This window comes from Solea solea, chromosome 12, assembly GCF_958295425.1.
Source record: "Solea solea chromosome 12, fSolSol10.1, whole genome shotgun sequence".
NCBI lineage: Eukaryota > Metazoa > Chordata > Actinopteri > Pleuronectiformes > Soleidae > Solea > Solea solea.
This window is the reverse complement of record NC_081145.1, coordinates 7,535,094-7,562,036: the sequence shown is the minus strand read 5'-3', so window position 1 is coordinate 7,562,036 and position 26,943 is coordinate 7,535,094. Positions and strand designations below refer to the sequence as shown.

Here is a 26,943-nt window from a genome sequence, read left to right as displayed (position 1 = left end):
TGCTTTCAAGTTTAAACAAGAAAGGCTATATTCAGAGGTGGGATGCAGGATTGATAAATATACAGGGCTTGCAGTGTGTTTCTGTGAAGTGCGAGGGTAAATCCAGGAAAGAAAAACAGTGAATGTTAAGATGTGTCCGTGGACTTTGAATCTTGGATTTGCTGCCTAGGTCACCTTAGAGGAACTCAAGCTGTGCATCCAGTTTTTTCATCAAATACCAGTTTGACTGGAATAATATCCACTGTGCTCATGAAAGGCACCCGAGAAGCCTGGTGTGGAAAGTGTAATGATGCTTTGTAGGTGAATCACATTGTTGTCCTTTTGATAGACCATTCAGGGACTATCCATGTTTTTTCAGAAACGGTAGCTTAAATGGCACCTCAGCCGTGAATTATCGAGATACTGTGGGGAATGACAGTTGTTTTTTTGTCTTTCTGGTTCAGGAGAGTCATACATTTTCATTGGCTCTTTTAATTCAAAATGATTTGTGATGATTTGAGTGTTTTTCCCAAATGAAAGAATAGTGGTGCAGTTGGAAAGTAAACCAGCAAAAGCAAATTAATTTTCTGAAAACAACTCCCAAGAACTGACTTGTGATGAGGGAAACATGTTTACACAGCTGCTTTATTATTTGGATTAGAGGCTGTTGCCTGAGTACTGTGGATCTCCTGTGGTTCTATTATGTATGAGGTCTCACAGTGAGCCCAACCCTGAGGAGATACAGAATCGTCCAGACTGGATATTCTTCTGAAGATTTAAAACTGCCTTGGTAATTTGAGTGTCTTAACAGGTGAACCTGAGCACACGGCTTAAAGGGAGGCACCTTGTCTCCATGGCAACAGAGGACACTCAACAATGGCACTTGGCTGTCCCGGTACACGAGAGTCCCCAGGGGAGGGATAAAGGAAATACCATACCGGGACACTTTATCTACTGGTTTTCAAATGTGAATGCACTGTAATGCAGACACAAAGTAGCAGTGCTGCATGTAAAGTGTCCAATCAATATACCATATATAAACATAATACCTACAGTGGTACAGACAATAAACTATAAACATCAAAATGCACCCACAAAGACCAACATTCTTATTTGAGTGTTATAGTATAGTAATAGTATTTACTTTAATTTGCTTGTTTGTTTGTGTTGTTTGTTTTCTTTTTAATCAGTTTGTCCATTGTGGTACTAGTAATGGACTATTCTATATTATGTTAATCATTTTTTTGTCTTATTTTATCTTGTTTAACCTAATATCTTCTATTTATGTATTTATGTCTTATTTAGGTTTGTTTGAACACACACAATTGGTGAATAAATGTTTAATACAAAATATAGTTGCATTGCTTTAAGTGTGCAGAAAAAGATATTTGTTGAGTATTCTGTTTTTGTTAATTTCTGGCACCTTACAGTATCTCATCCTGTTAAGTGAGTATGGTGTGTTTTTCTCAAGCTTCTAACCTGCCCAAAAAGTGACAGAAATAAGAGCAACTTGCCATCATGAAATTAATCCAACCTAGCCGTTTGTCACATGTCTGACTTTTAGCAGTAAAATTCAAATACAAAGGAAAATATTTTTGATGACATTTTCTGGGTTTGTAGGTTATGGCCGAAGGGAGAAATCATTACACTCTGTTGGTGATGTGGAAAACAATACTGCTCTAAATTAATTCACTGTATTTGTCAATCTCTTCCATATAATAAAACCCCTTCAAGTGTATATTAGTGAGTTTTTAAAACGCCTCTGTGAGTGATGGGGAAACTTGTTTATTTAACAAAACTAAAAGGCAAACAAATAAAAGTATCAGTGACTGTATGAACTGAAGTGCAGCACACAGTGAATGAAAATATAACCAAATAAAGCAGAGATGAACACAGATACTCTGCTGCTCTCTTCCTTTTATGGTCATGGAGGCTGTGAAAGGGGGCGGGGCTGGAATGTAACGTTCTCAACGTGCCTCCACACCCGGAAGCTTCTGAAGATGTAACATGTTTCGGTGAAGTTAGCTGTGTTTGAGATTAAGTAGACGGAAATTAAACTATATTTTCCACATTTTCGGATAAAGCTGTATTGTGTGTCGCACTACGAAGATGAGCGAGAGTGACAAACAAATGGTAAGGCAACATTCGCTGCTTTTGCCGTGTTAGCTTAGCAAATTTCACTCAAGCCCTTTTGCTCAGAACATTTATTTGCTGTTAGTCTGACACCTTGTTGTCCTCTTCTTCTCTTTAACCTAGCAGCCTGCAGCCATGAAGGAAGAGGGCAACTCTCTGTTCAAGGCAGGAGACATGCAGGGAGCTGTCGGCTGTTACACCAGAGCACTGAAGCAGAGTGAAAGCCAAGCAGACAGAGCTATTCTCTACCGCAACCGCTCAGCCTGCTACCTCAAACTGGAGGATTACAGCAAGGCGGAGGCTGATGCCTCCAAAGGTAACACACATCACTGCAGGCGATATACACTAGTAGAGCTGAACAGTCTTCGCTAGATTATGTATGGACTATTTGGAAAAGCTCAGTATTTACCAGGTGTTCCATCTACTAGTTAGTGCTCAACAACTTCAACAGCAGTTTATTGAGAAACGGAACATCTGCTTTTCCCCTTAAAAATGTTTTTGCTGTAAACTTAAACATAAGTTACTACCCTGATTGTTGAATTGGACAAATTAATATCTGAAAAGTAGTTTATGGAGATTTTAGTAAGTAAACTGAAATGGTTGAACAAGTTGGTATTACAATAATGATACATTTTTGATATATTTTGCTGCTCTAATATGAATCATTATTACTGAAGTGTCAACTATGAGAACAAAATTTGTTCAGCAGTTCCATCCACCCACCTCTTTGCAGGTAGTTCCACTGTGACCTGCTAAGGTACATGTTTGGCGGTAGCCCACCTCAGATTAGCATCCCAAATTGTTTAAGTATTGCTTTTAATATCAGAGAGTACAGAAAGCTTGACACTTAACCTAAAGCACCTTTTTGCTGACAAAGAATGATGCATGCAATGTGAGAGCTGCACATGTCTGCCAAGCTTTTGGAGGATTATGTTTTTGAAATGGATGGTTGATAACTACATTAGCACAAATGGCTTATTAATAGAGATGGCTGATACCACTATCTCGTGTCCAGTAAGATAAAGATATCCCAACCTTGAGTATCTATCATTATCAGTCCAATATAGGTATAACCAGCTATTTCAAGAACATAATGCTCCGACTGTGTAGCAGTCATTTGCAGCCTTTACTCAGGAACATGTCACATGACGGTGGTGACAGACATCTCTCTGTACGGTTGCTTGTGTTGTATTTAGGCTTTATGGATCACATTGGATTTTACTTTATTCTTTCGTTAATATCCAATCCAATGATTTTGGCTTGTATTGCACTTATATTGTATCGGCTCATCTCTACTTATTAACTGCTTGGTTGTGTAAAAGGGATAAAAAAAAAAAAAGTGTGTATCACAGATCTCAGTACCTGTGAATAGTCAAGGTTGGGGTACTGGTATCGAACACAAACCCACGGATCGAGTCCCTTTAACTGCCTGAAGATTTGGATGTACTCAATTATAAAGGTTGTCATGTTTATCACCTTTCTTAGCTCTTGATACTGACCCGGGTGATGTCAAAGCCAGGTTCAGGAGAGCTCAGGCTTTCCAGAAACTTGGTCGGCTTGACCAGGCCTTTCTGGATGCTCAGCGGTGTGCTCAGCTGGAGCCCAAAAACAAAGCCTTCCAGGATTTGCTCAGACAGCTAGGAGCCCAGATCCATCAGAAGGTGATATAATGTTTTTAATAAAGTGGATGAAGTGTTATGGAGATTTTGTCTTTGAAAACTGCAGACACTAAAGAAAATGTTTGTAATTAAGCTCTCCTCTCTCAATCCTGTAGTCAGCACAATCAAATTCCACAGATGCCCGTGTGCAGCAGATGTTCTCCCTCCTCTTGGATGCTTCTGCAAAAGAGTCAGATCGACAGAAGGTCCTTATATTTCAGTTCTAATGCTCTGACTTATTTTCATTTATCTTGATTCATCTATAACATTGTATTGCACCACAATAATGTAGTTCAATTAATCCATTTCAGGCTGCTCAGAACCTTGTGGTGTTGGCTCGAGAAGAGGCAGGAGCTGAGCAGATCTTCCGCAACGATGGAGTGAAGCTGATTCAGAAACTTCTCCTGTCAAAGCAGGAGGAGCTAGTCCTTTCTGCTCTGAGGACACTGGTTGGTTTGTGTACAGGGCATCAGTCCAGAGTAAGCACATTCATATTCTCTTTTGATATTCATTGCACCATCTTTAAATTCATTTTAATAGGTAGATAAACTATATAAACACAGATAAATAAGGAGATTTATCCACAATGGTGTTCTTCTTATCTGCTCCCTTTGTTCCTTTAAATATTGCTACATTTCTCTTTCTATTCATGGTTAATCTGCTATGGCACAGTTTATAACTACACATTGATGTTTATATCTACAGTGATTTCTGTGAGGGGATTGTACGCACCGTGTTAATGACACACTTGCTTTATTGGCTATTTTCCAGTGCTAAAATCAATTGTCTTACTCGCAGACTATGGCTATAGTGAATGAGTTGGGAATGGAGCAGCTGTGCACAGTAATGGGATCGGGGGCCTCCACTGTGTCTCTGGCTGCCTGCCACCTACTGCAGGTGATGTTTGAGGCTTTAACTGAGGGGATGAAAAGAGAGGTCAGAGGGAAAGATGAAGCCATACTCCCTGGTGAGTTTGCACTCGCATCATGTTTGTATTAGTTTCGTGTCAGCTGTGGTTTTTGTTGTTATTAATTGTCTGACTTTGACACAGAGCCGTCCAAGGAGCTACGCTCGATGTTGGGGCATCTCTTGGGGATGTTGCCAGCATCTAATGTGTCAGGACCAGGCAGAGACAGTGCCATCAACCTCCTGGTCAAACAAGTTCCCCGCAAGTCTTTGAAAAACCCAGACAATTCCCTCACATTGTCAGTAATAGACCAGGGTATGAAACAGATGTGCATGTAAACATACAATGTGTTCACACCTTTGCTTTGATTGAAACAAAATAGCCTCTGCCAAACATACACATAATGTTTTAATATAGCTGCACTATAGCCACATTTCATTAGGCATCTCTTTCCATTTCTCAAATGTAGGGATGTAACGATTACCGGTATGACGATAAACCGCGGTAAAATTCCCGACGGTTATCATACCGTTTCAAATTTTAATTATCGTTAAAACCGTGATTGATTACCGCAACTGATTACCGAAAAACTCACAGTGATACTGCTCATTTCCTGGAGAAGCAGCAGCACCTGAACGGCACTCGCTCAAGCGGGCGCGCGTGCGCAGTTTGCACTGTCTGTCCAGCGACAACACGGCTGAAGCCACCTGCGCTCCAGAGATTACCCCCCCGTAAGATCAGAAATCTGGGCATATTTTGTATTTTTAACGGATGTTGAGAGTAAAATAATTGAAGACAATCAATCCTTGTGCAGAAAATGCAAAAAAAAAATCTCCGCGAACTTCGCGGCGCGAAGCCACTTCCAATATGATGAGCCATCTCCGTGACCACCACACACAACTTTTCAGCGGGTAAGTCAACAAAAACGGGATTTCGGAATAGTGGGAAACGTCATGGTTTGTCTCGCGAAAGCGAGTAGTGTGCAGACGACAGGTACCGTAGCAGACCAAAATGTGTTTGTTTCTGTGTTTTTTTATTGTATTTTTATGCTGTGTACGACCGCTGCTACTTAATTATTATCCGACACAGAGTGAGGACCTGTGTGTGTGTGTGTGTCAGTCAGTCAGATGATAATTATTATTAATAATAATAATGATAATAATAATCATATAATATAAAATATCTTTTTTTAAATAAAACTTGGTTAAAAGATTTCAGTGTGTGTGTGTTCAGTACTTTTGGAACATTTTGAACACATCTAACAATACCGTGATAATATTGATAACCGTGATAATTTTGGTCACGATAACCGTGATATGAAATTTTCATATCGTTACATCTCTACTCAAATGAAATGTGGCTTTTATTTCAGCTACTCCAAAGCCTTGACATCCTGTCACCATTTTCTTCATAGGGCTGAAGAAAATCCTGGAGGTGGCTGGGACAGTAGTTGAGCTCTCAGAGGGACTACCTCTTACAGATAACACCCACATGAGCTGTTCTGTTTTGCTTAGCAAACTCTATGATGACCTTAAGAGTGAAAAGGAGCGGGAGAACTTCTACAAACTTTGTGAAGAATATGTTCAGTGAGTTGACCTCTGAAACTTGTATGTCTGAACTCACACATTTGCATTCCCTGAATAATACTCCTGTTTTTCTGGGTAGGCAGCACTTCAGTCAATCCGGGCTGAATGCCAAGTTGCGAGCCATCCAGACTGTATCGGCCCTCCTGCAAGGACCTAGTGATGTGGGCAACAGAACTCTGGAATTGTCGGGAATGATGGACGCTGTGATCTCTCTGTGTGCCTCTGAAGATGTAACTCACCAGCAGGTAGCGGTGGAGGCTCTGATTCATGCTGCTGGCAAGGCCAAGAGAGCCTCCTTCATCACAGCTAATGGAGTGGCACTTCTGAAGGACCTGTATAAGAAGAGTGAGAATGACAGGATACGTGTGAGAGCCTTAGTGGTAAGTGCTGAAGACAGGTGAAGAAAAAAAATCTCTGACTGGATATGAAAATAATACTTCTGTTGCTTATCACTCAGGGTTTGTGCAAACTTGGATCGGCAGGAGGGACAGATTTCAGCATGAAGCAGTTTGCAGAGGGATCCACACTAAAGCTTGCCAAGCAGTGCAGGAAGTACGTACAGTATGAATTGACTTTGAACCTGAGCATTGATCAAGTGATTTGTGGTCCTCACTGTTGCATTTATCTCTTCCTCCGTTAGGTGGCTATGTAATGAGTCTCTGCCTCCAACCTCCCGTCGCTGGTCTGTAGAAGGCCTTGCCTACCTCACCTTTGATGCTGATGTGAAGGAGGACTTGGTGGAAGACAAGAGTGCTTTGCTGGCCATGTTTGAACTAGCAAAGGTTAGAGTGATGACTGTAGTTAAATAATTTGTTTTTGCGCTTGTCGCATGCACAGTAGAAGGCAGTTACAAATCAAATTGTCAGATGAGTCCATTTGTTTATGTCAAGACAGATGAAGGCAACAGCAAGATTGCACTAGTAAAACTATTGTTGATGTATTACAAAAAAACAACAAAAAGAGGTGCCCACGAAAAGTGTAACAAGTGAATTCTACTACTGCTGTATACACACAAACCCTCCCTGCGTCAGGCCTGACAGTGTTGCTTGGCAGAGCCCGTTTTCAGATGAAGGATGCATCATGCAAATGTTATATTCCTGTTCACACAGTCCAAAAAGAGGCAGAATAATAACTGACCACCTTGTTTTCTTTGTTTCCACAGTCAGAGGATAAGACAGTGCTCTTTGCTGTGGGCTCCACATTAGTGAATTGCACCAACAGCTATGAAGTGGAGAAGCCAGATCCTCAGATGGTGGAGTTGGCCAAATATGCAAAGCAGCATGTGCCTGAGGATCACCCTAAGGTACTGCTTACACACCAACATGACACTGTATTTACTGAATGCTACACGGTAGCTCTACCACTCAAACCTTATCTTGTTTCCTTAGATGCTCTTAAAAATCATGCTACATGCATGTTTTCCCCGAGAAGACGGCAAGGTTTATTTGAAACTCTCTTTTTTGCTCATTTTGCCAGGATGCACCATCTTATGTGGAGAAAAGGCTGGTGAAGCTTCTGGAGGCTGGTGTAGTATCTGCACTGGTTTGTATGGTCAAACATGAGAGTCCAGCCCTCACTGAGGCTTGTAGAGAGTGTATCGCCAGGTAAGAAAAGGACTGTTAGGGTTTTTGTGTCCTGTTCTCTTTGTAGATTTTCTCTTGATGCCATTTTCTCATGGCAGGGTGTTCTTGGCTTTGGTGCAACGGCAGGAAGACAGAGGCACTGTGGTGGCACAGGGTGGAGGAAAGGTAGAGCACCATGATATATTTGGTTTATCTGAAATAGTTTGATTTTGGAGGTTTATATAATCTATGTTTACTTTACGTTACGTTTTCCTCCATAGGCTCTGATCCCGCTGGCATCTGATAACACGGATGCAGGGAAAGTCAAAGCAGCACAAGCCCTGGCAAAGATAACCATCACATCCAACCCAGAAATTGCCTTTCCAGGAGAAAGGGTGAGGAGAATCAGTAAATAATCTCTACATTTAAAAAGTAAAAACTTTCCATTATTAAACCTTTGCTCTTGGATGTTTTTGTAGATCTATGAGGTAGTGCGCCCACTCATCAGTCTACTAAGTCTTGAATGCACCCTGCTGCAGAACTTTGAAGCACTCATGGCTCTCACCAACTTGGCTGGCATCAGTGATAGACTCAGGTTGGCGACTAGGGGGAAGTCTCTCCCAAGATAACATGTAGCCAGACAACTGAATACGAGTCTTTGGGTTGTGTGCTTGTGTTGATAACGTGTATTGTTTCATAGACAAAAGATCACAAAAGAAAAGGCTCTTCCAAAAATTGAAGGCTACATGTTTGAGGAGCATGAACTGGTTCGAGCCTCAGCCACAGAGTGCATGTGTAATTTGGTTTTAAACGAAGAGGTAAGTCACAAGTTATTAATCGTACCTTCTTTAACACAAAATAAGTGAAAAGTTGAAATAACAACAAAGAGTGTTTGGTGTGTCCTCAGGTGCAGAAGCTGTATTTAGCCACAGGGAATGATCGCCTGAAGCTGCTCGTGCTCTACAGTGGCGAGGACGATGAGAGGCTGCGAAGAGCTGCAGCAGGAACTCTAGCAATGCTGACCGCTGAGCAGCCAGAGATCTGCGCCCGCATCCCTGGAACAGTAAGCACACTACTACAGCAGCTCACTCTCCTCACACCTAGATCAACACACCAATGATACATACTACAAAAAGACTCAGTGTTCATTTTGGTTCTCCTTAATTTCTGACATCCTCTGTTTTCAGACAACCCATTGGCTTGAGATTATGCAGGCACTGCTGCTCAGTGAAATATCTGACCTACGCCATCGTGGAGTGGTCATTGTCCAGAACTTGATGCAGGCAGAGAAAAGCCTGGCTGAGACCATCATGGAGAGCGAAGCTCTGGAGATCCTGTCTGTCCTGGCAAAGGGAGGGGAGGACACGGCAAAGCAGGTTTCAAAGATAGCGCAGAGCTGCCTGGACAAGGCAGTGGAGTACGGCATCATCAAAAACAGGGAAGGAAGGGAAAAGGACAAAGGAACGGAACCCTGAATAGAGCACACAGTGTGTGGCTGTGTTTGAGAGTTTTAAGTACTTTGTTGGACTAGAGATCACTTTTTCAGGATGCTGATCCTCAAATGTGCCTGTGTCTTAACAAAAGGGTGTAAAACTAAAAAGAAAGAAAGTTATTACAAATAAAACAAGCAGATTCACATGATATTACACATGAAATGTAACTGTATGTTCAAGTTACTATGTGTTCTTTCATGTGCATCTAGAAATATGCACATCAGCTAAAAGACCAATAAGAAAGTTGGATTTTTTTTACATTCTTTGCTACAGATTGTAATTTTTACTTATTGTGTAATTATTCCATAATTATGGTCAGATTTTGTTTTGCATTGTTCTCACTACTTAATTGTTTTTTATTATTATGTTTAAAATATAAAGATGAAAACATTTCATTCATTTAAGTCACCAAATGTGTGTGTTGTGCAATTGTTTTTTTGTCCTGACTACATTCCTCACTACATTCTGTGTTTTTACTGTTTAATAAAACTCCATATCTGAACCGTATTGATTATGTAAGTTTATGGAATTTTTTGCCTTTATTACATCTCAAATGTGAGAATATTTTTGTTGAAATGTGAATGTGGGACTTATAACTTTTTCTAAAACTGTACAGTACAGTAAATACAATGTGCTAAACACAACTTTATCAGTCTTGTTCAGAACATATAGAGAACTCTCTTTATACAGTTCCAGTTTTTAATATGTTTTCCCATTCAAAGATATGGTTTCAAACGTGCACTCAGAGATAGTGCTCTCGGTTTTTTATTTTGAAAACCGGATGTATCAACTTGATTATTATTTTTTTTACTGGAAAAGCCTTTGTAAGAAGGGCATAACAATTCAGTGTCAGTTTGTCTGTAGTATCACTTCCAAAAAACAGAATAATTGCATGCCGAGTGAAGTATCTTCAATTTTGTTTGCAGCGGCGCGTGCGCAGTAGACCCCGGCGCTTCATTGCATGTGTTAAGACCTTGCGGACAACTGCACTGCGCGGCTCAGCTGCAGGTCGTATGAGGAAACCAGACTGTACATGGAACATACTCAGATAGTTTCCAATGCGGTGGTTCGGCTTCGGCTTCAACGCGTTTGAACAGATACGTGTTCATGGGGAATTAGAGGAAGGAGCAGGGGGCGACGTTAAAGTGAGCAGTCCGACAGAGCTGAGGAGTCGTGTGGAAACAAGTGGCTGCTGTTTGAGGACCACTCACATCAGAGCGAGCTGGAGCAGGAGAGCGTCTCTGCATTTGGATGGTGAGTCAGTTGAAGAAGAGTTGTTTTTGCCACACGTCAGTGCAATATGATAGCTATTTCTATCGGTTGAGGCTACTTTATTAAATGAACATACCTAGGTAACGTATGCTGTGCTGATGGCTACGTTCTGACTAGCTGGCTTTACAATGTTCTATACGGCTGACTTACTCTGACGGAATAAAATACCGATAGTTTTATAGCTTTATATGAAACTTTTTAAATAGTTTTGAAATATATTTCAGTGAGTTGCATGAAATGCCTTCGATGACTATTGACCAAATAACTAAAAAAAGGCAGAAGTGTCTTCATATCATAAAACAACACTTTCCATTAAATTAATAAAGGTACATTCTAAAAGGGAACAATCATGAACCAGAAATTATGCAACAGCGCCCCCCTGCGACCCTCATGTGGAGGACAAAGTGGTAGAAGATATATAGATGGACATTTCATCTCACACTTGTCTTTGTCTGTGCATGTTGTTTCAGAGGTGCATCCCATGTGAAATAGGATATTTAAAAAGAAAAAATTCTCAGTCTTTTTCAATGAACAAAGAAAATACAATTGTATAATACTGCTGTTATTCTATCATTATAATAAACCTATAATACCACTCTAACTAACCCTTGTCTCATCTCATTGTTTGTCAGGTGACGGCTTTGTGTGCCTCGCAGGGTTCGGGGCTCTCGCCTCTGCTGAGTCCTGTGGTGTTTCTCTGGCAGAGAGTCACAGCTGTAAAGATGCCTTCATCACTGAACACCACCTGACCCTAGTTTTCCCAGACAGGATTGAGACCTGGGACCTCCAGAAGAGAGGGGCGGCTCCAAAATGGACCATGGAGATAGAGGCCCAATCCGAGAGCTCAGGTTATCTGTATGTTGTAATATCCCAGGCATTATGTCTGTTGGATGATGTATCAGCAGCTCACCAGTACATTTTCTCACACCAGGATCCCCTCAGAGTCTCCCATTGGTCCCTGGGGGTTATATTGCCTCGAAACCACCACTTTACCGCTCCTTATCGCCGCACCTGAAAGCCAAGAGTCTGGCTTTGGGAGCAGAGCATGCCATTCTTCTCTGTGCCACAGGAGCTGTGTACACATGGGGACTGGGCAGGTAGAGCTAATACTCATGCATTTGTATTTTCTGGGAATAGCAGTTGCACCATAATGCAAGTCTTCATCTGTTTGCACCTTAGTCTTTCAGAGGGGATTGGTGGTAGGAGATTTTGTTTTTGAGTTGCCAAATAGATTTGCAGAACTTTTAGCTCACTTTATATTTAAAATGATTCAAGTAACATGCACAAAATTAATATTGTGGTTTATTTTTCAAACATATCTATCTCAAAAATATCTGGTTTACCTTAACAATAGGTTTTACAGAAATGTCAGTAAAAAAAGTACTTGACAACGTTATAGTACAAATTTACTCCTCACAGTCGGGTCACAATTAGAGTTCTGTAAGAAAAAATGAGTCCAGCACAGTATAAAGTGAGGAACTCCTTGCTGATCTGTGTATCAATTAAGATGATACTGAATCCAGGAAACTGAGGTGCAGACACAGGAAGATCAGAGCTGTTCAGGGAGCACTTGATTGTTGAGCATGCATTTTTGATTTCGGACAATCACTTTCGTGAGAGGCCACAATCGTGATCGTATTAAAATTCAATCGTGGAATCCACTGTTCAAAAACCTTTCATGGGTGCTTCTTGGTGTTTTATGAAGCGTTCTCACTTTACTCATGCTGTGTGCTTCTTCCACCTCGTCGGGTCAGTTGTGACCTAATGCGTCACTTTGTGTGCAGTGCGGGAATGTCACCACAGAGTAAAATAGAGAGTCATGTGATGAACGTTCAGCAATGTGTAAACACTTTGGCAATGGTTTGAATGTGACATTTGTTTATATTTATAATACCTAGCTGTTAACACAATAGTTTGTAATATTTAAAAAGTTGGCCCCCATTTTAAAAATGTGTTCACCACTGTTTCAGTGCATGTGATTTTATTTCTCAGTCATGGGCAGTTGGGGCACGGAGGCCTCACGTCTGAGGAGGATCCCAAGGCAGTGGAGGCTCTCTGGGGAATGACTATGAGCTGTGTTGCTACAGGAGGATGGCACTCTGTCTGCATTAGTGGTAAATGTTATGCAAAGATGTTTTTAACCTGACTTTCCTCAACTTGAGAGGAAATCAAAATGACTTTTTTTGGCCTCACAGATGGTGGTGATCTTTATGTGTGGGGCTGGAATGAGAGCGGTCAGCTCGGACTCCCATCACGAGGTCTGAGGAAAGCACTGCAGCAGCAAAGTAGCCAACAAACAGGTTTGTATGTTTCCTGTATGTAAATCAAACAATTTTTGCACTGTACGCAACTTTCAATTGACCACAGTGCAGAGTAATTGTCATATGGTTACAAGTGGTCACTTAAAAGTCCAGTGTGTAAAATGTAGGAGGGTTTAGAATAGGCATTTTATAAATGTAACCAGTCTGAGCATGTATTTTGCAGTGTGCAGTCTCACCATTAGATGTCACTAATTCTTACACACTTAACTCTTTCAGTCTCCATGAAGCAAGGCACCTACCTTAAGTACACATAAAACACTTATTTCAAGCCTACAAAATCAATACATTTATTTTTTAAGGTGATTATACACCTAAAGAAAACATACATATTCAATATCTGCCAATAAACACTCCAAAATGTTACACACTGGATTTGTAAACATCACAAGGCCATCAACTTTCACTGTATTAGGGTCTTGGCGGTTTGAATGTAAAAGGTGTTAGTGTCTCTATAATTCAAGTATATCATCCACAGTATGCTTGTAGTGGCCTCAAGAGCAATACTTTTTTTTTTTTTAATTCAAGTATAAGCTCATTTATATTGACTGCATTGAACGCGAGTGCCGTGCCAACAGATGTCCACATATCTCCTGGCAAAGAGCCACAAGAGGGAGAGAAGCATGAAGAGGTATTCATATCCATCCAGTCATTCCCGGCTCTGCTCGACGTCACTCCCTCGTGTGAAATCAGGACAGCAAGCTGTGGCTCCCGCCACACAGCTGCTGTGACAAGTAAGGAATCCCTCCTGTTCTTAAACAGTGATGTACTTACAAGTCGGTGTCACTGTCATATGTTTCTTTCTATTCTCTCATTTCAGCCACAGGTGACCTCTACACTTGGGGCTGGGGTAAGTTCAAATTTAAAAGCAGTCTTACCAGCAGCAGCATGAATCAAGTAAAAAAGGCACTTGATTAGTATACTGTATATCGTTCCCCTTTTTTAGGTGAATATGGCCAACTTGGACACCAAACTTTAATCAGTTCAGATGAGCCCCAGAGGGTTGAGTTCTTCAGAGGGCAGCAGATGCGAGTTGTTGATGTGGTGTGTGGGACATGGAACACATTTGCTGCTGCCATCAAAGAGGAAGTAGCTAGCTTTTAAAAACAAAATGGAATCCCCCTGATAAGCATGACCAGTGGACTTTGGACTACATAACTGGAGTTGTCAAACACGAAGACAGGAATCATATATGATTTGTAATACATGCCATGTCTTTGTCTGCATTAAAACAATTAGGAATCCAGCACCTTTTTGTAAATATTTTTTTATTTTTTTTCTTCACAGATAATTAAAAAAAATCACTAAAATTTGAAAAATGCTACATAAAAACTGTTATGTGATAAAATCCACAGGTAAATATAATTTATTTACAGTATATTGAAAATAGTTCTAAATGAAAATCGAACACCATAATGAGATAAAGGAGTCATGCATTTCCTCGAGCTTCTCGTCTTCACAGCACAATCTTGAAAGAACTGTGGAGAAATACATCAAGTTGATGGGAAATCTGTCTAGTTGAAATACTTACAGGGGATGACAGTGCGATTTTTACTCACCTGACAAAGTCTGGTGATCTTGAAATGACATGCTGGAACTCTGAGAGGTTCACCGTTCCATCCTTGTCGATGTCGGACTCTTCGAGAATCTAAAAACCGTAAAGAAATCCATGTATCCAAAGTTGTAGCCTTAGAACAAGGAGGAGTTTCATTGGACTCACATTGTTGATGAGCTGTCGCATTTCCTCTGGACTAAGCCTTGTGTCGTCAGTCTCCCCGGTCAGACAGTTCACCAGCTTCTCAAGATCACCACAGTCGAGGGTTCCATCATCGTCAAAGTCTTAAAATAATATATAAAAATACCAATGCGTATTACACAGAGTGGCAGCCTAATATACATTAATAATTACTACCTCCCATAATTTAATCTCACCAAATATACGGAATGCATAGTGGGATTTGATTTCCAGAGTAGCAGAGTCGCTGAATGCACTTAAAAGATCCAGAAAGTCCTCAAACGTGAGACTTCCATCTTGATGTGCACTTGTGGAAAATACATGGCAGATTCTTTCCCTGAAAGGATTGGACTGCAATGAGAACAAGTACAAGGGTTAGGGCAGTACCTGAAACCACAATCCTAGTCAATAACCACAGACCAATCCATGACATGTTACACCAGTTTTCCTGTTAACTGTATGTCTAAAACAATTTTACCTTGAGTTCTGGCAGAGCAAGAATCCTCTCCATTGATACTCTGGTGTTTGGAAGGTCTTTCTCTTCTTTGGAGAGCAGTTCAGTGAATCTCTTGTGAGCGCTGGGCAAAAAAAAAGAAAGATACAATTTTACTGTGTATTGGAACAAACAGTGTGTGGGAAAAAAATCGTTTGAATATGAATACTTACAGAAGAATTTCCTGTTTTGTCAAGAATGTCAGTTCCTGTAAAGAAAAGAAACAACTATTAGAATGATGAGAGTTACTGGTTAACCTAAGTGTGCACTGGAACTCATTAATGAGTTATGATCTCCTATATCAAATGTGTCATCGTCCTCAACATTATAGCCTGCTTTGGTTCCCTCAGCAACATTAATTACAATCTATTGAAGCGGAGCAGGAACAATTATCAGCTTTAACAACAGTAGAGCAACAACAAAAGGAATTCAGACCTTCACAAACACACTAAACACCCAATACTCCCTTTCTGATAAAAGAGGTCACGTCGAGCTTTGTCCGAGCATCCACCAGACCCATGTATACAACTTTTTAGGATTATTAGTTAGTAAAAATCTTTGAATAGATGATGCACTGCTGAATAATCACTGAAGATTGTATGTTGTACGTTATGTACTGTGTATAGCACAATAAAAACAATAGTTTAGCCGCAGTGCTTTACGAAGGCAAATGATTAGATAAGGCAAATACAACAAAAGATAAGCCAAAGTACAAAAAACCACATAAATACTGATTAAAACGAGATTAAATGCAATCTTCATGAACCTGAACTTATAAAATCCTTAATGAACTCCTCACATTCACATTCATCACAATGATGAACATTTTTTGGTTTTCATTACATTCATTTCTTACATCGAGGATAATCTTTTTGTTAAAGTCTTAGAGGTGAATCCATGTTAAAATGAATTAAAAATTAACTTTCATAAAACAACTTATTTTCACCCTTGAATTCAATTCAGAGTACCCAGACACACTCAAATGTGGAATCATAAATATGTTAAATTACAAAACGAGAAGCTCAGTCAGGAATTATGGAGAGCGTTGGCATTATTTATTACATTATTTATTAGTCAGATATAGTTATCAATGCCCAATCAAGACAGTTTTTTTGTTTTTAGAACTTGGGCTGGGCAATAATTCAATACAAAATATATGTCAAAATATAACTGTACTCAATATCAATATAACAAAGCTTCAATAAAGATCAATGTAATGTTTATGCACTGTGCAAATGCACTTTGAGAAACAAAGCCTCATGTTTTGCCTTAAATGTGTCAAATGTTTCTCTCTTTAACAAGTGTTCATTGTTGTTTTGTTCATATACTGTAGAATCTTAAACCACAATCAATCAGGTTGTTCACCTTTCACTCAGTCCCCATTCTTAGTTATCTAACTCAGTTCTCTCTCAATAAATATCAATATAGACTTATTTGAATCATTTTTATTATGATAACATTTTTGACCATATCACCCAGCCCTAGAGTTGGATGACTGATGGTGATTTTATCTTGCACAATAACTTCGTACCAGCACCCCTTGATACTATTCTATTTAAGCAAGGTGACACATCTAGTTAGTAATGTATACATTAGTAAGGAACAATTTAAAGAATAGTCTCTGCAAATCCTGTATGAAAAGAGGGATTAAATCCATACAATTATGGGATTAAACAATACATGGAAGAGATGGTTATAATTACAAACTCAGTTATAATTAAATAATAATTTTTTATTTTATTTTATTTTTATGGTTTTTTTGTATGTGTGTGTTATTTATTTTTTTTTTTTAAAGAGAGAGACTAAACATATAAGACCATAATGCAGACAGCAGCTGACCTATTCGCAAAAGACGAGGTTCAGTGATCAAGTATGCGTTTATCCTCGTGACCTGTTATACTTTCAGAATATAATTCCCTGTCATGGTTTTACCACCTAACATTAGCAACATCACTAGCCTGCACTGACTTAAACAGCGTGCTGACGAGTGGTATTGGACTTAAAGAGTTTAATTTATCTGAAGTAATACAACTAAATGTATCCACATGTGACTGTGACAAGGCTTTAAACGTTTTTTAAACCTTTTTATAGGTACTACGTTATCCTCGGTTATTACATGGAAAAACACGGAAAGAAAAAACAGCTCTCAACTTTGGCCGCTCGCTTAACGTCCACGAAGATATGACGTCTACTTTAATGACTTTGTTTTGTGTACTTACTTGATATTCTGAGAGCAAATCCTTCCCAAGTTGACTTGCCGTCGTTCCCATGTTGAAATTTTCCACTCGAACATGTACTTTATTGAAGTACTTGTCAACAAGTTGCTCTTGTATCGCCTACTTCCGGCTTCGCGTTAGCGTATTGTCTTTCCTGTGTTTGTCTATACGTCACGGGTTCCATAGTGACGTACTCACAAAAGCCACCGGAACAGCTAAATATTTATTGACAAGGTGACTCATGCTTTTATTTTGAATAACAAAAAACTATTTATTAGAATGTACATGAATAATTATGATCATAATGACCTTATTTTTTATTGATTTTAGCACAGTTAATAGCTTTAGGTTAGTGTAGTTAGACACCTTTTACAAGATCCATTTTAGATTTGAATTCTCATCATGTGTTTTCTACTTTGGGGGCTTTAGTTGGTTCCTTTTGATAAACTATCATAGATCTGATTACTGTTTCACTTATGTATAAACATGGGTTTTCTCCTAATATATATGTAATATGAAACAATAACAATGTTTTACAAAGATAAATCATTTTTGAAAACTAGTTTATCTATCAAATTGCTTTGATGATTTATCTTTTTAATAAGAAGGGCAAAGTTAAGATACATTAGGCATCAAGGTTTTTTGTCAAACTGAGCCTCAGTAATCGCAATGACATGTCATTGTAGTTTTAAAACTATTCACGTGTCATTAAAGGATTTTTCTTTTGAAAAAGGTATGGTTCTTTGGGCTGGATATTTGCTTTGTAAGCCGTACATGTAATATGACAACATTGTATTTTACTATTGAAAAATCACTGCTTATTCCATGACAACTTTATATAAAATACAACATGTACAGTAGTTTATACCTGGACTTTCCAACCTTTTAGGGTCAATTACTTAATGTAAAATAATATATTAGTCTCGAGAGACATTTTACTACCTAACAAGTATCTTTATTGTTTTATGTTGCTAAGAAAGATATAAAGTGTGCACGTTTACTTGTGATACAGTACTTTTACAGTATATTGTTGCATTGATACTTATTACTAGCATGTAAATGAATTGGACTAAAACACTCTTTGAGACTGAATTGTAAGTAATGTTTCATCAATCCATTTAAAATGTTACAGTGCATGAATTAAGTTCAGTTTGTATCTCTTTTGATTGACTAATAATTCTCAATATGTTTTTCAACATGCAGTGACCATGATTTCCCACAGCTGGACAGATACATTTCTATTTATCTATATTTTATTGCAATGCTACCACAAATAAAACAAAAATATGTTCTTGTTTGCAGCAAAATAAACAAAATGATTCAGTGCATTTCACTTTTACAAATAAAATCAGTTGTGACATTTATCTGACTTTATAATATACAATCATTAAATCTCAAATATATGTCCACAAAACAGCAATGTTTGGTAATGTATTAATTCATAAACATTTTCTAAATAGAAACACACAATTCAGGACAAGATGATCACGAGATGACTAGCAAGCTAAGCCCCTGGATTTGTCTCCAAATCTGTTGTATCTGAAGTAAAAAAAAATAAAGGCAGTATTATTATATATACAATAAATAGACTAGTGTGCAAACACATGATAATTTGTGCTTGAATCAATTTCTAATAACTATTGCTTGTTTTCAATTTAAATGTAAGTAGACAATAATTCTAACATTCTTAATTTCTATTCCAGATAATAATTATGATGCATGTTTATTTAGAGATTGATTAGAGATTATACCTGTAATTTTTGTTCCCTCCTTGGTCTCAGCTGGAACACCAATCCCATGCTCATTTTCCCCAGTGACTCTGAAGAAGTAGATTCCTCCCTCCTCTAGGTCAGACACCTTGTAGGACAGTCGGCGACATTTATCTGTAAGTCTCATCCACCCTTTTCTGCTGATGTCCCGTATATCCAGAAGGTAGTTCTTGACAGGAGCTCCTCCCTCATTCTCAGGTATGTCCCAGGTAACAGTGGCAGAGGTCTTGGTCACATCCTTAACTACAATTCCAGTTGGTGGACCGGGAGAATCCAAAACCCTTACATTTAGGGTCAAAGAGGCAGAGCCGGCGATATTTTGCAGTTTGACAATGTATTTACCAGAGTCATCACGTGTTACCTGTTCCACTGTCACAGAGGTGGTGGAGCTGCTGGTGTTGATTAGTGCCCTGATTCTCAGATCTACATCTGCTTTGTCCCACGATACACTGGGTGCAGGTTTGCCTGTGAAAGGCACAGTCAAAGTGAAGGAGCTGCCTTCTCTTACAAGTAGCGTCTTCCTCATCTCAGTGCTAACATCAAACCTGGGCTCCTCCTCTCTTTCAACAGCTACATGAGGATCTGTTTCAGGACTGGGCTCACTGACACCAATCTTGTTTATGGATCGAACAATGAAAACATATTCAGCCCCTGATGTGAGTCCTGTTACAGTGAGCTCTGTTTTTTCTGTGTTATGAACGGCAACAGCCCAGTCTTCTTCTGTTGATTTTCTAAACTCTACTTTATACCCTGTAACTGCTGCTCCTCCATCAAACAGAGGCTTGTTCCATGATAGAGTGATCGAGGATCTGGTTGAATCAACTATGGCTGGCTTTGCTGGAGGGGAGGGGAGAAACTTGGGATCCTCTGCCATCGTTAGTGGGCACGGGGAACTGGGTTCACTTAACCCTGCAGCATTCTCAGCAAAGACTCTGAATTCATACTCGCATCCCTCATGCAAACAGGAGGCTTTTACTCTTAAGTCATACACTGGCTTTTTATTGACTCTTACCCATCGTACACCCTGCTTCTCTCGCTTTTCAATGATGTAGCCACTGATGCGGCTACCTCCATCAGAAGTGGGTCTCTTCCAGCAGATTGTCATGGCGTCACTGGTTGCACTTGTGACCTCGATGTCCATTGGAGCAGATGGGATAGTGAAGGGATCTACGGCCCTAATTGCCTCACTTTCCAAATTCTCCCCCTCCCCATATTTGTTCACTGCCCTCACTCTAAAGAGGTATTCATTTCCTTTGACCAACTTGGTAATTTTACAAGTTGTTGCCATCATGTCACTGTACACCAGAGTCCAGGAAACACGGCTGGTTTCACATTTCTCAACAATGTAGTACATGATATCAGCACCACCAGTCTCATGAGGAGGTCCCCACGACAGAGTGCATTTCTCTGCTGCAAGTCCAGACACTTCCAGAGGTCCAGCAGGTGCACCTGGTCTGTCCAGGACCTTGCAGGTGATAGCTTTAGATGTGGTACCACCTGTATTCTGTAGGGTTAAAGTATACTGTCCAGAGTCTTTCCTAACACTTTCTCGTATGAGGAGAGATGTATGTGTCTTTGTTGCAGTTATCTCAATCCTTCCCTTGGCCCCAATATTTCTACCATTCTTCAGCCAAAAAACTGTAGGGTTGGGGCGGCCAGATATGTCAGCATCTAATCTTAGGAAGTCTCCTGCTTTCACAATGACCAACTGTCTAAGTTTGTCCTCCAGTATAATTTTAGGTGGCTCTACATCATGCTGCACAGTAACAGGTCCTGTGGTTTCAGAGGGCACGCTGAGGAGCTCTGCTGAATTCTTTGCAGTCACACGGAAATCATACTGTTCATCTTCTGTGAGGCCAGTCACCTCCAGGAAGGTGTCCTGTAAGTTGGTGAAGTTGCACTTGAGCCAACAACTCTCCGGCAGCTCTTTACGCTCAACGATGTACCCAGTTATTTTAGCTCCACCATCATATTCAGGTTTATCCCATGAGAGGGAAACTGAGCTGTTGGTTATATTGGTGACTGTGAGGTTGCGAGGTGGATCACACTGGTCACGTGCTGCAACAGGATCAGATGTGTTACTGAAGGGTCCAACACCTGCCATGTTCTCAGCGCAGACCCGGAATTCATATACCAGGCCTTCTTCAACACTTGTTACCTTGAACTGTTTCTCTGTCACCAGGTTTCTGTTCAACTTTGTCCACAGAATACTGCTTTGATCTTTGCATTCAATGTGATATCCGACGATAGGGCTACCACCATCAGTGTCCGGTTTGCTCCAAGCAATGACCATGATCGACTTTGAGGCCTGCACAACTTGCAGGTTGGTCGGTGGACCAGGGGGGTTGAAGGGGTACTGAGCAATGACAGGGTCAGATTCAACAAATTGGCTTGTGCCATAGCGATTCTCTGCAGCAACACAAAACTGATATTCAGTCCCCTGTGTTAGACGGGAGATTTTGATTGATGTCCTTGCAACTGTAGCTGACACAGTTTGCCACACAGTGCTCCCCATATCTCTCTTTTTAACAACATAGTTACTGATTGGAGATCCACCGGTATAATGTGGGGGCTGCCATGACAGTGACACATAGTCAGCACTCACGTCATCCACACTGAAGACACTTGGCGGTCCAGGTCTTTCAAAAACATTAACATAAATTTCAGCAGATGTACTCCCTACTGAGTTGGTCAGCATCACCTCATACACACCCACGTCAATCTTGGTAGCATCTTTGATAACAAGTTGAGATGATGTGTCAAATGTGTGCACATTTACCCTGCTTGTCTCTTTAAGCATGTTGCCGTCTTTTTTCCAGGCTACCATTGGTACTGGCAATCCCTTGAATGGAACATCAATCCTTATATCATTCCCTGCCTTCACACTGAATGTGTTGGAAAGCAACGTAATAAGGGGCCCAGCACTAGTATCCTTTATAGAAACCGGTGTGAACAGGGACTTTGGTTCGCTTTTTCCCTTTTCATTCTTAGAACTCACTCTGAAGAAGTATTCTTTTCCTTTTGTCAGTCCATTGATGGTCACCTCTAGTGATTTACTTTCTGAACATATTGTCCATGTTTCATCTCCCTCAGTTTGCATTTCTACAACATAGCATGTGATTTTGCTTCCTCCATCATGTTCAGGTTTTTCCCAGGAGAGTTTCACACTATGACAAGTGACATCGCCGACAGTGATTTTGCCAGGAGGCAGAGGAGCCTCAGACACTTTAACAGCCTCAAGGATTTCCGCTGGCTGTCCAGTCCCAAACTCGTTTTCAGCCAGGACACGGAAATAATAAAATGAACCTTCCTGGAGGTTGTCAATCTTGTATGAATTTCTCACACAGCTGCTACAGACACTTGTGAAGGCCTTTCTAGCCTCTTCTCGCTTCTCTACAATGTAGTGCAAAATCTTTGCTCCTCCATCAATAAGAGGTGCCTCCCAAGAGATGGTCACAGAGTCTCTCTTTACATCCTTGACCTCTAGGTTTGTCGGTGCACTGGGAGAGTCCAATACTCTGACGTTGATGAATGCTGATTTAGTGCCATTACAATTCACAGCAGTCAAGACATACTTTCCCGTGTCATTTCTATTTACATTTTCAATTAATAGCACTGTGTGTGAACTTGCAACCTCAATTTGAGCACGCTCACTGAGAGGTCCACTTTCCTTTGTCCATTTAACTTCAGGCTCTGGATTTCCTTTGATGTTGACATAGAGACGTAATGTGGAACAAGCTCGAACATTCACAATCTTCCTCAGGGCAGTGTCCAGCTCAATTTCAGGTGCCTCCAGTTTTTCGGTGGCTTTTACTGACCCAGGTACATCCATATGCTCACCAACGCCAACGGCATTCAGGGCACGTATACGAAAATTATACTCTGCATTTTCTTTCAGTCTCTTCACGGTGTAATTTGTTTCCTCTACACCTGTGCTTGGAGTACATGTAATCCACTCATCCTCTGCTGTTTCTTTCATCTCAACTAAAAATCCATTGATGCCTGCTCCACCATCATAGATAGGCTTTGACCATGCCAGAGACACACTGCTGCTGGAATAATCTGTCACTTTAGGGTTAGTAGGAGGACCAGGTGGGTATGTAGCTTCACAGACTTTTATATACTCACTTGGCTCACTGGGTGTGCCCAGACCGGCAGCATTTTCTGCCAGTACCCTAAACTGATAGCAATGTCCCTCTGTGAGTCCTGTGCAACGAAAACGTAAATCATTCAGTCTTCTTTTGTTACATCTAGTCCACCTGACACCCTCTTTGTCACGTCTCTCCAGGATGTAGCCATCAATCTCAGAACCTCCATCATTCTCTGGCCTTTCCCACGTTAGTGCTATGGAGTCACCAGTCACAGCACTGACTGTAGGGGTAGAGGGTGCCCTTGGTGTTGTGAAGGGATTCTGAGCCACGACAGGGTCTGATTCCAAAAATTCACCAACGCCAAATTTATTCACAGCAGTGATTCTGAAGATATATTCTTTTCCAGGCACCAGCTTAGTCACTTTGTAACTGAGCGCTTCAACATGATCCTCAACCCCTGTCCATGTAACACGACTGGTCTCCCTTTTTTCAATGATATAGTGGGAAACACAAGCACCACCATCATTTAAAGGGAGATTCCAGTGAAGATTACACTTATCTGCACTGACGACTTTTACCCTCAGAGGTCCAACGGGAGGACCCGGTCTGTCCAGGACCTTCACATTAACTGGCATAGATGTAGTTCCACCAATGTTAATAAGTCTCAATAAATACTGGCCCCCATCCACTCGTGTGCAGTCCCTCCCAGTAAGTGTTGTGTGAGTGAGGGTGTTTTTGACCTCAATTCTTGGTGTAGCTTTGTCAATTTCTTTTCCATCCTTAAACCATATTACTTCAGGAAGGGGCTTTCCAAAGTAATCAGCATCTATAACGAATGTCTCCCCTGCCTGAACTACAGTAGTACTCTTGAACTTAGGATCAATGAATGCTGTGGGTCCTTCAATAACATCTTGAGCGATGATGGTTACACTCTCTGACGGTGTGCTCCAAACACCAGCACCATTCTTGGCAATTACTCGAAACTCATAACTTTGGCCTCCTGTCAGACCTGTGACTGTGAATTGATTTTCACTGACGTTAGTGAAGTTTGCCTTCATCCATCTTCCATCTGGGAGGTCCTTCTTTTCAACAACGTATCCTGTAATCGAGCTTCCGCCATCATACCTGGGTTTTTCCCACATAAGTGTGATGTTCTCTCTTGTAATGACAACAGCCTCAGGCTTACCAGGCGGATCACAGGGGTCTCGTGCTACATAACAATCAGATATCTTGCTGGATGAGCTTAGTCCAGCAATATTCTCAGCAAAGACTCTGAATTCATACTCAATACCTTCCTCCAGTCCACTTGTTTTGAAGCGAGCGTCGGGTATAACAAACTTGTTCAGCTTGGTCCATAAAATGCTGTTCTTCTCTTTGCGTTCAAGGTGATAGCCAATGATAGGACTGCCGCCATCTTTGGCTGGAGGCTGCCATTCCACAACCATGCTGTACTTTGTCACGGTGGACACAATGGGAGTGCCAGGGGCAGCAGGTGTGCTGAATGGATATTGTGCAATTACAATAGGAGTGGTAATAGCAGTACTCTTTCCATACTTGTTTTCGGCAAACACTCTGAATTGGTATTCTCTTCCTGTCTTCAGCTTGGTGACTTTGATTGTGGTTCTTACTGTTGTTGCGGACACAGTCTGCCACTCTGTACTTGTAACTTCACGTTTCTCCACTACGTAGTTGTCGAGCTGACAGCCTCCTGTGTATTCAGGTGGCTCCCAGGAGATGGTAACATAGTCAGAACTGACCTCATCAATCCTCACAGGCCCTGTGGGTGGATCTGGCTTTTCAAGAACAACCACAGTGATTTCTCCTGATACCTGTCCAGCACTGTTGCTTGCTGTGACCGAGTAATGACCAAAGTGCTCCCTGGCAGCATGTCTTATATGCAGAACTGTTAACGCAGGTGTATTTGCAATCTCTAGCCTTGATGTCTCTTTAACTGCATGGCCATCTTTTTTCCATTCAATCTTTGGTGCTGGTTGCCCAGCTACTGGAACCTCGACTTTCAGCTCCTCACCATTCTTGACAGTGAAGGTGCTAGATGTTATCTGCAGAGTTGGCTTAATTGCATTTTCTGTGTTATCTGTGCCAAGGCCAGATGGGACCTTAGGGTTTGGTTTTATCTTTGAAGAAGTGTCAGCTGGACCTGGTGAAGAGATCAAATATGATGGTTAAATAATATAGAGGAAACATAAAAAATTTAATTTTCTGGTCACTTGTTGAAAGTGTTGAAAAAATGTTGAAAGAACATAACATATTTTGATGAATGTGAAGTTATTGCTCAAGCAAGACATTGTAAGATTTGGTGATTATAAAGATACTGATCTGGTATCAGGATTCTTTTTATTGTTTCATTTGTATTTATTTTTGTAATTGTCAACCTTATTAAATGGGCTAGTACTTCTACTACTTTACTAATCATCTATCTAGGCATGACTTTGCTTAATCCTCTGGTAACAATATAGGCTTGAAGGTCTAAATACAAGCCATTTGGAGCTTCCAACATTGTCTCTTATTGTCAAGAGCAGCTGTAAGCTTTAGAATGTTTTTTTAACGAGTGCTTGAACTTAGATTATTTTTGCCTTATATTTACCCTATCCATATCCTGTTTGTTTAGTATGAAACAAAATGTAGATATAATAGACGTAGATTTAAAGCAAAGTATAAATATGCATGACATACCTTGGACAATAGAGGGTGACTGGGAAGCCCCTGCTGCATTAGTGCCCTGTGTCATAGTCCTATTTATAATGAGAGTGTGAGTTGTATCCTCTCGTTTCTCTCCTGTCTGTAAAAGAGAAAGGTACAAAACTGTCAGAGAAAATAAAAAGCATCCAAACACAAACAGGTCAATATGTTTACATGGTTGTTTTTAAGTACACTTAGGGCTTATGAGCATGTTATTGGAAAAAAATAGCTGTACATATTTAATTATAGTAGGATTTTAGTGATTGCAGTGTTTTAAAGTGGGCATGTGGGCTATAGTGAATATGATGTGTTGTAACAGGCACTCATGATGATGTTAAAAATAACTGCAGGCATGACAAGGCAGAATGTCGTCTCTTTAAACAAAGCTCTATATCTAACTTTTAAATCTTTTAAAACACACAACTTTACCACTTACCTCCTTGTTGTGGTCTTCCATCCTTTTTCTTACTTCTCCTTTATGCAATGTTATTTAACAATCCTGTTGTTTCAGTCTCAGTGCTTCAACTGCTGTGATCCCACAGCTCTGCCCCTCGCTTTATCTCCAAGAGCATGCAGTGGCTAAAATAGACATGATGTCTGATTGGACAGCTGCACATACCTTTAAAGTTAGACCACAACAGTCAGCCAGAAAAAAATGGAAAGTTACTCAACAGTTAGATTTTTGCACATACTAGTTTAGGTCCAGGGGGTTTACCATATGACTAATTCCAAAATAAATAAAGTTGTATCAGTACCACCAAAAACAAATAATTTGGTTTGTTCCTTGGGCCATAACTTACAGCCCCAAAAAATGAAATGTTATTGAAAAGCATTTATTAATCAACCATTTATTGTAATGTTTGCATAATGATGACAGGGAAAACGTAAATTGAATTTTCGATTACATTTTCAAACAACCCCTCATCTACTGTTAACAATATCAAATAAGTTGACTGGACAAACTGCAGAAGCTGACTGATGCCGGCAGGTGGCAGCAACGTCTATGTCAGCTGCCGTTAAATATCACAAAA

At 40.3% G+C, this 26,943-nt stretch overlaps 4 protein-coding genes across 5 annotated transcripts; 2 read left to right on the top strand and 2 right to left on the bottom strand.

Annotated features, from left to right (window-relative positions):
• The first annotated feature begins 1,946 nt into the window (after positions 1 to 1,946).
• unc45a (unc-45 myosin chaperone A) lies at positions 1,947 to 9,825 on the top strand. 2 transcript variants are annotated; one of them, XM_058646456.1, is made up of 19 exons: positions 1,947 to 2,112; positions 2,239 to 2,428; positions 3,598 to 3,773; positions 3,887 to 3,976; positions 4,082 to 4,249; positions 4,569 to 4,737; positions 4,822 to 4,992; positions 6,092 to 6,263; positions 6,343 to 6,643; positions 6,721 to 6,815; positions 6,904 to 7,045; positions 7,426 to 7,566; positions 7,740 to 7,867; positions 7,945 to 8,011; positions 8,107 to 8,220; positions 8,305 to 8,420; positions 8,526 to 8,643; positions 8,733 to 8,888; positions 9,013 to 9,825. In XM_058646456.1, exons 1-19 carry the CDS (start codon positions 2,089 to 2,091, stop codon positions 9,298 to 9,300), a joined length of 2,826 nt encoding a protein of 941 aa, XP_058502439.1. In that variant the 5' UTR covers positions 1,947 to 2,088; the 3' UTR covers positions 9,301 to 9,825. The 2 variants fall into 2 exon arrangements, with proteins under 2 accessions (XP_058502439.1, XP_058502438.1); XM_058646455.1 differs by having other exon boundaries at positions 2,236 to 2,428.
• Positions 9,826 to 10,127: 302 nt separating this feature from the next.
• On the top strand, positions 10,128 to 14,154 carry LOC131469815 (RCC1 domain-containing protein 1-like). The gene is made up of 8 exons (XM_058645171.1): positions 10,128 to 10,572; positions 11,223 to 11,438; positions 11,522 to 11,687; positions 12,583 to 12,704; positions 12,786 to 12,890; positions 13,487 to 13,642; positions 13,729 to 13,758; positions 13,855 to 14,154. The coding sequence occupies exons 1-8, from the start codon at positions 10,377 to 10,379 to the stop codon at positions 14,010 to 14,012; spliced, it is 1,149 nt and encodes a 382-aa protein (XP_058501154.1). The 5' UTR covers positions 10,128 to 10,376; the 3' UTR covers positions 14,013 to 14,154.
• A 5-nt stretch (positions 14,155 to 14,159) lies between these two features.
• LOC131469819 (calcium and integrin-binding protein 1-like) lies at positions 14,160 to 17,514 on the bottom strand. The gene is made up of 7 exons (XM_058645174.1): positions 17,356 to 17,514; positions 15,310 to 15,344; positions 15,122 to 15,221; positions 14,841 to 14,994; positions 14,629 to 14,747; positions 14,468 to 14,556; positions 14,160 to 14,386 (listed from the first exon to the last, which is right to left on the bottom strand). The coding sequence occupies exons 1-7, from the start codon at positions 17,404 to 17,406 to the stop codon at positions 14,365 to 14,367; spliced, it is 570 nt and encodes a 189-aa protein (XP_058501157.1). The 5' UTR covers positions 17,407 to 17,514; the 3' UTR covers positions 14,160 to 14,364.
• Positions 17,515 to 18,587: 1,073 nt separating this feature from the next.
• LOC131469811 (titin-like) lies at positions 18,588 to 26,471 on the bottom strand. The gene is made up of 4 exons (XM_058645163.1): positions 26,349 to 26,471; positions 25,907 to 26,012; positions 19,104 to 25,370; positions 18,588 to 18,891 (listed from the first exon to the last, which is right to left on the bottom strand). Exons 1-4 carry the CDS (start codon positions 26,367 to 26,369, stop codon positions 18,857 to 18,859), a joined length of 6,429 nt encoding a protein of 2,142 aa, XP_058501146.1. The 5' UTR covers positions 26,370 to 26,471; the 3' UTR covers positions 18,588 to 18,856.
• Positions 26,472 to 26,943: the final 472 nt, after the last annotated feature.

Bases quoted from the DNA above. Each gene is read 5' to 3' on its own strand.
- LOC131469819 (XM_058645174.1), bottom strand. From the start codon at position 17,406: ATGGGAACGACGGCAAGTCAACTTGGGAAGGATTTGCTCTCAGAATAT. The intron at 14,748-14,840 runs GTGAGATTAAAT...TATTATTTTAAG, and splicing joins CTATGCATTCCGTATATTTG to ACTTTGACGATGATGGAACC. The intron at 14,557-14,628 runs GTGAGTCCAATG...TACGGTTTTTAG, and splicing joins TGCGACAGCTCATCAACAAT to ATTCTCGAAGAGTCCGACAT.
- LOC131469811 (XM_058645163.1), bottom strand. From the start codon at position 26,369: ATGGAAGACCACAACAAGGAG. The intron at 26,013-26,348 runs GTAAGTGGTAAA...TCTCTTTTACAG, and splicing joins TGGAAGACCACAACAAGGAG to ACAGGAGAGAAACGAGAGGA. The intron at 25,371-25,906 runs GTATGTCATGCA...TCTCTTCACCAG, and splicing joins GTCACCCTCTATTGTCCAAG to GTCCAGCTGACACTTCTTCA.
- LOC131469815 (XM_058645171.1), top strand. From the start codon at position 10,377: ATGCGGTGGTTCGGCTTCGGCTTCAACGCGTTTGAACAGATACGTGTT. The intron at 11,439-11,521 runs GTTATCTGTATG...TTCTCACACCAG, and splicing joins GGCCCAATCCGAGAGCTCAG to GATCCCCTCAGAGTCTCCCA. The intron at 12,705-12,785 runs GTAAATGTTATG...TTGGCCTCACAG, and splicing joins GCACTCTGTCTGCATTAGTG to ATGGTGGTGATCTTTATGTG.
- unc45a (XM_058646455.1), top strand. From the start codon at position 2,089: ATGAGCGAGAGTGACAAACAAATG. The intron at 3,977-4,081 runs GTCCTTATATTT...AATCCATTTCAG, and splicing joins AAGAGTCAGATCGACAGAAG to GCTGCTCAGAACCTTGTGGT. The intron at 6,644-6,720 runs GTAAGTGCTGAA...CTTATCACTCAG, and splicing joins TACGTGTGAGAGCCTTAGTG to GGTTTGTGCAAACTTGGATC.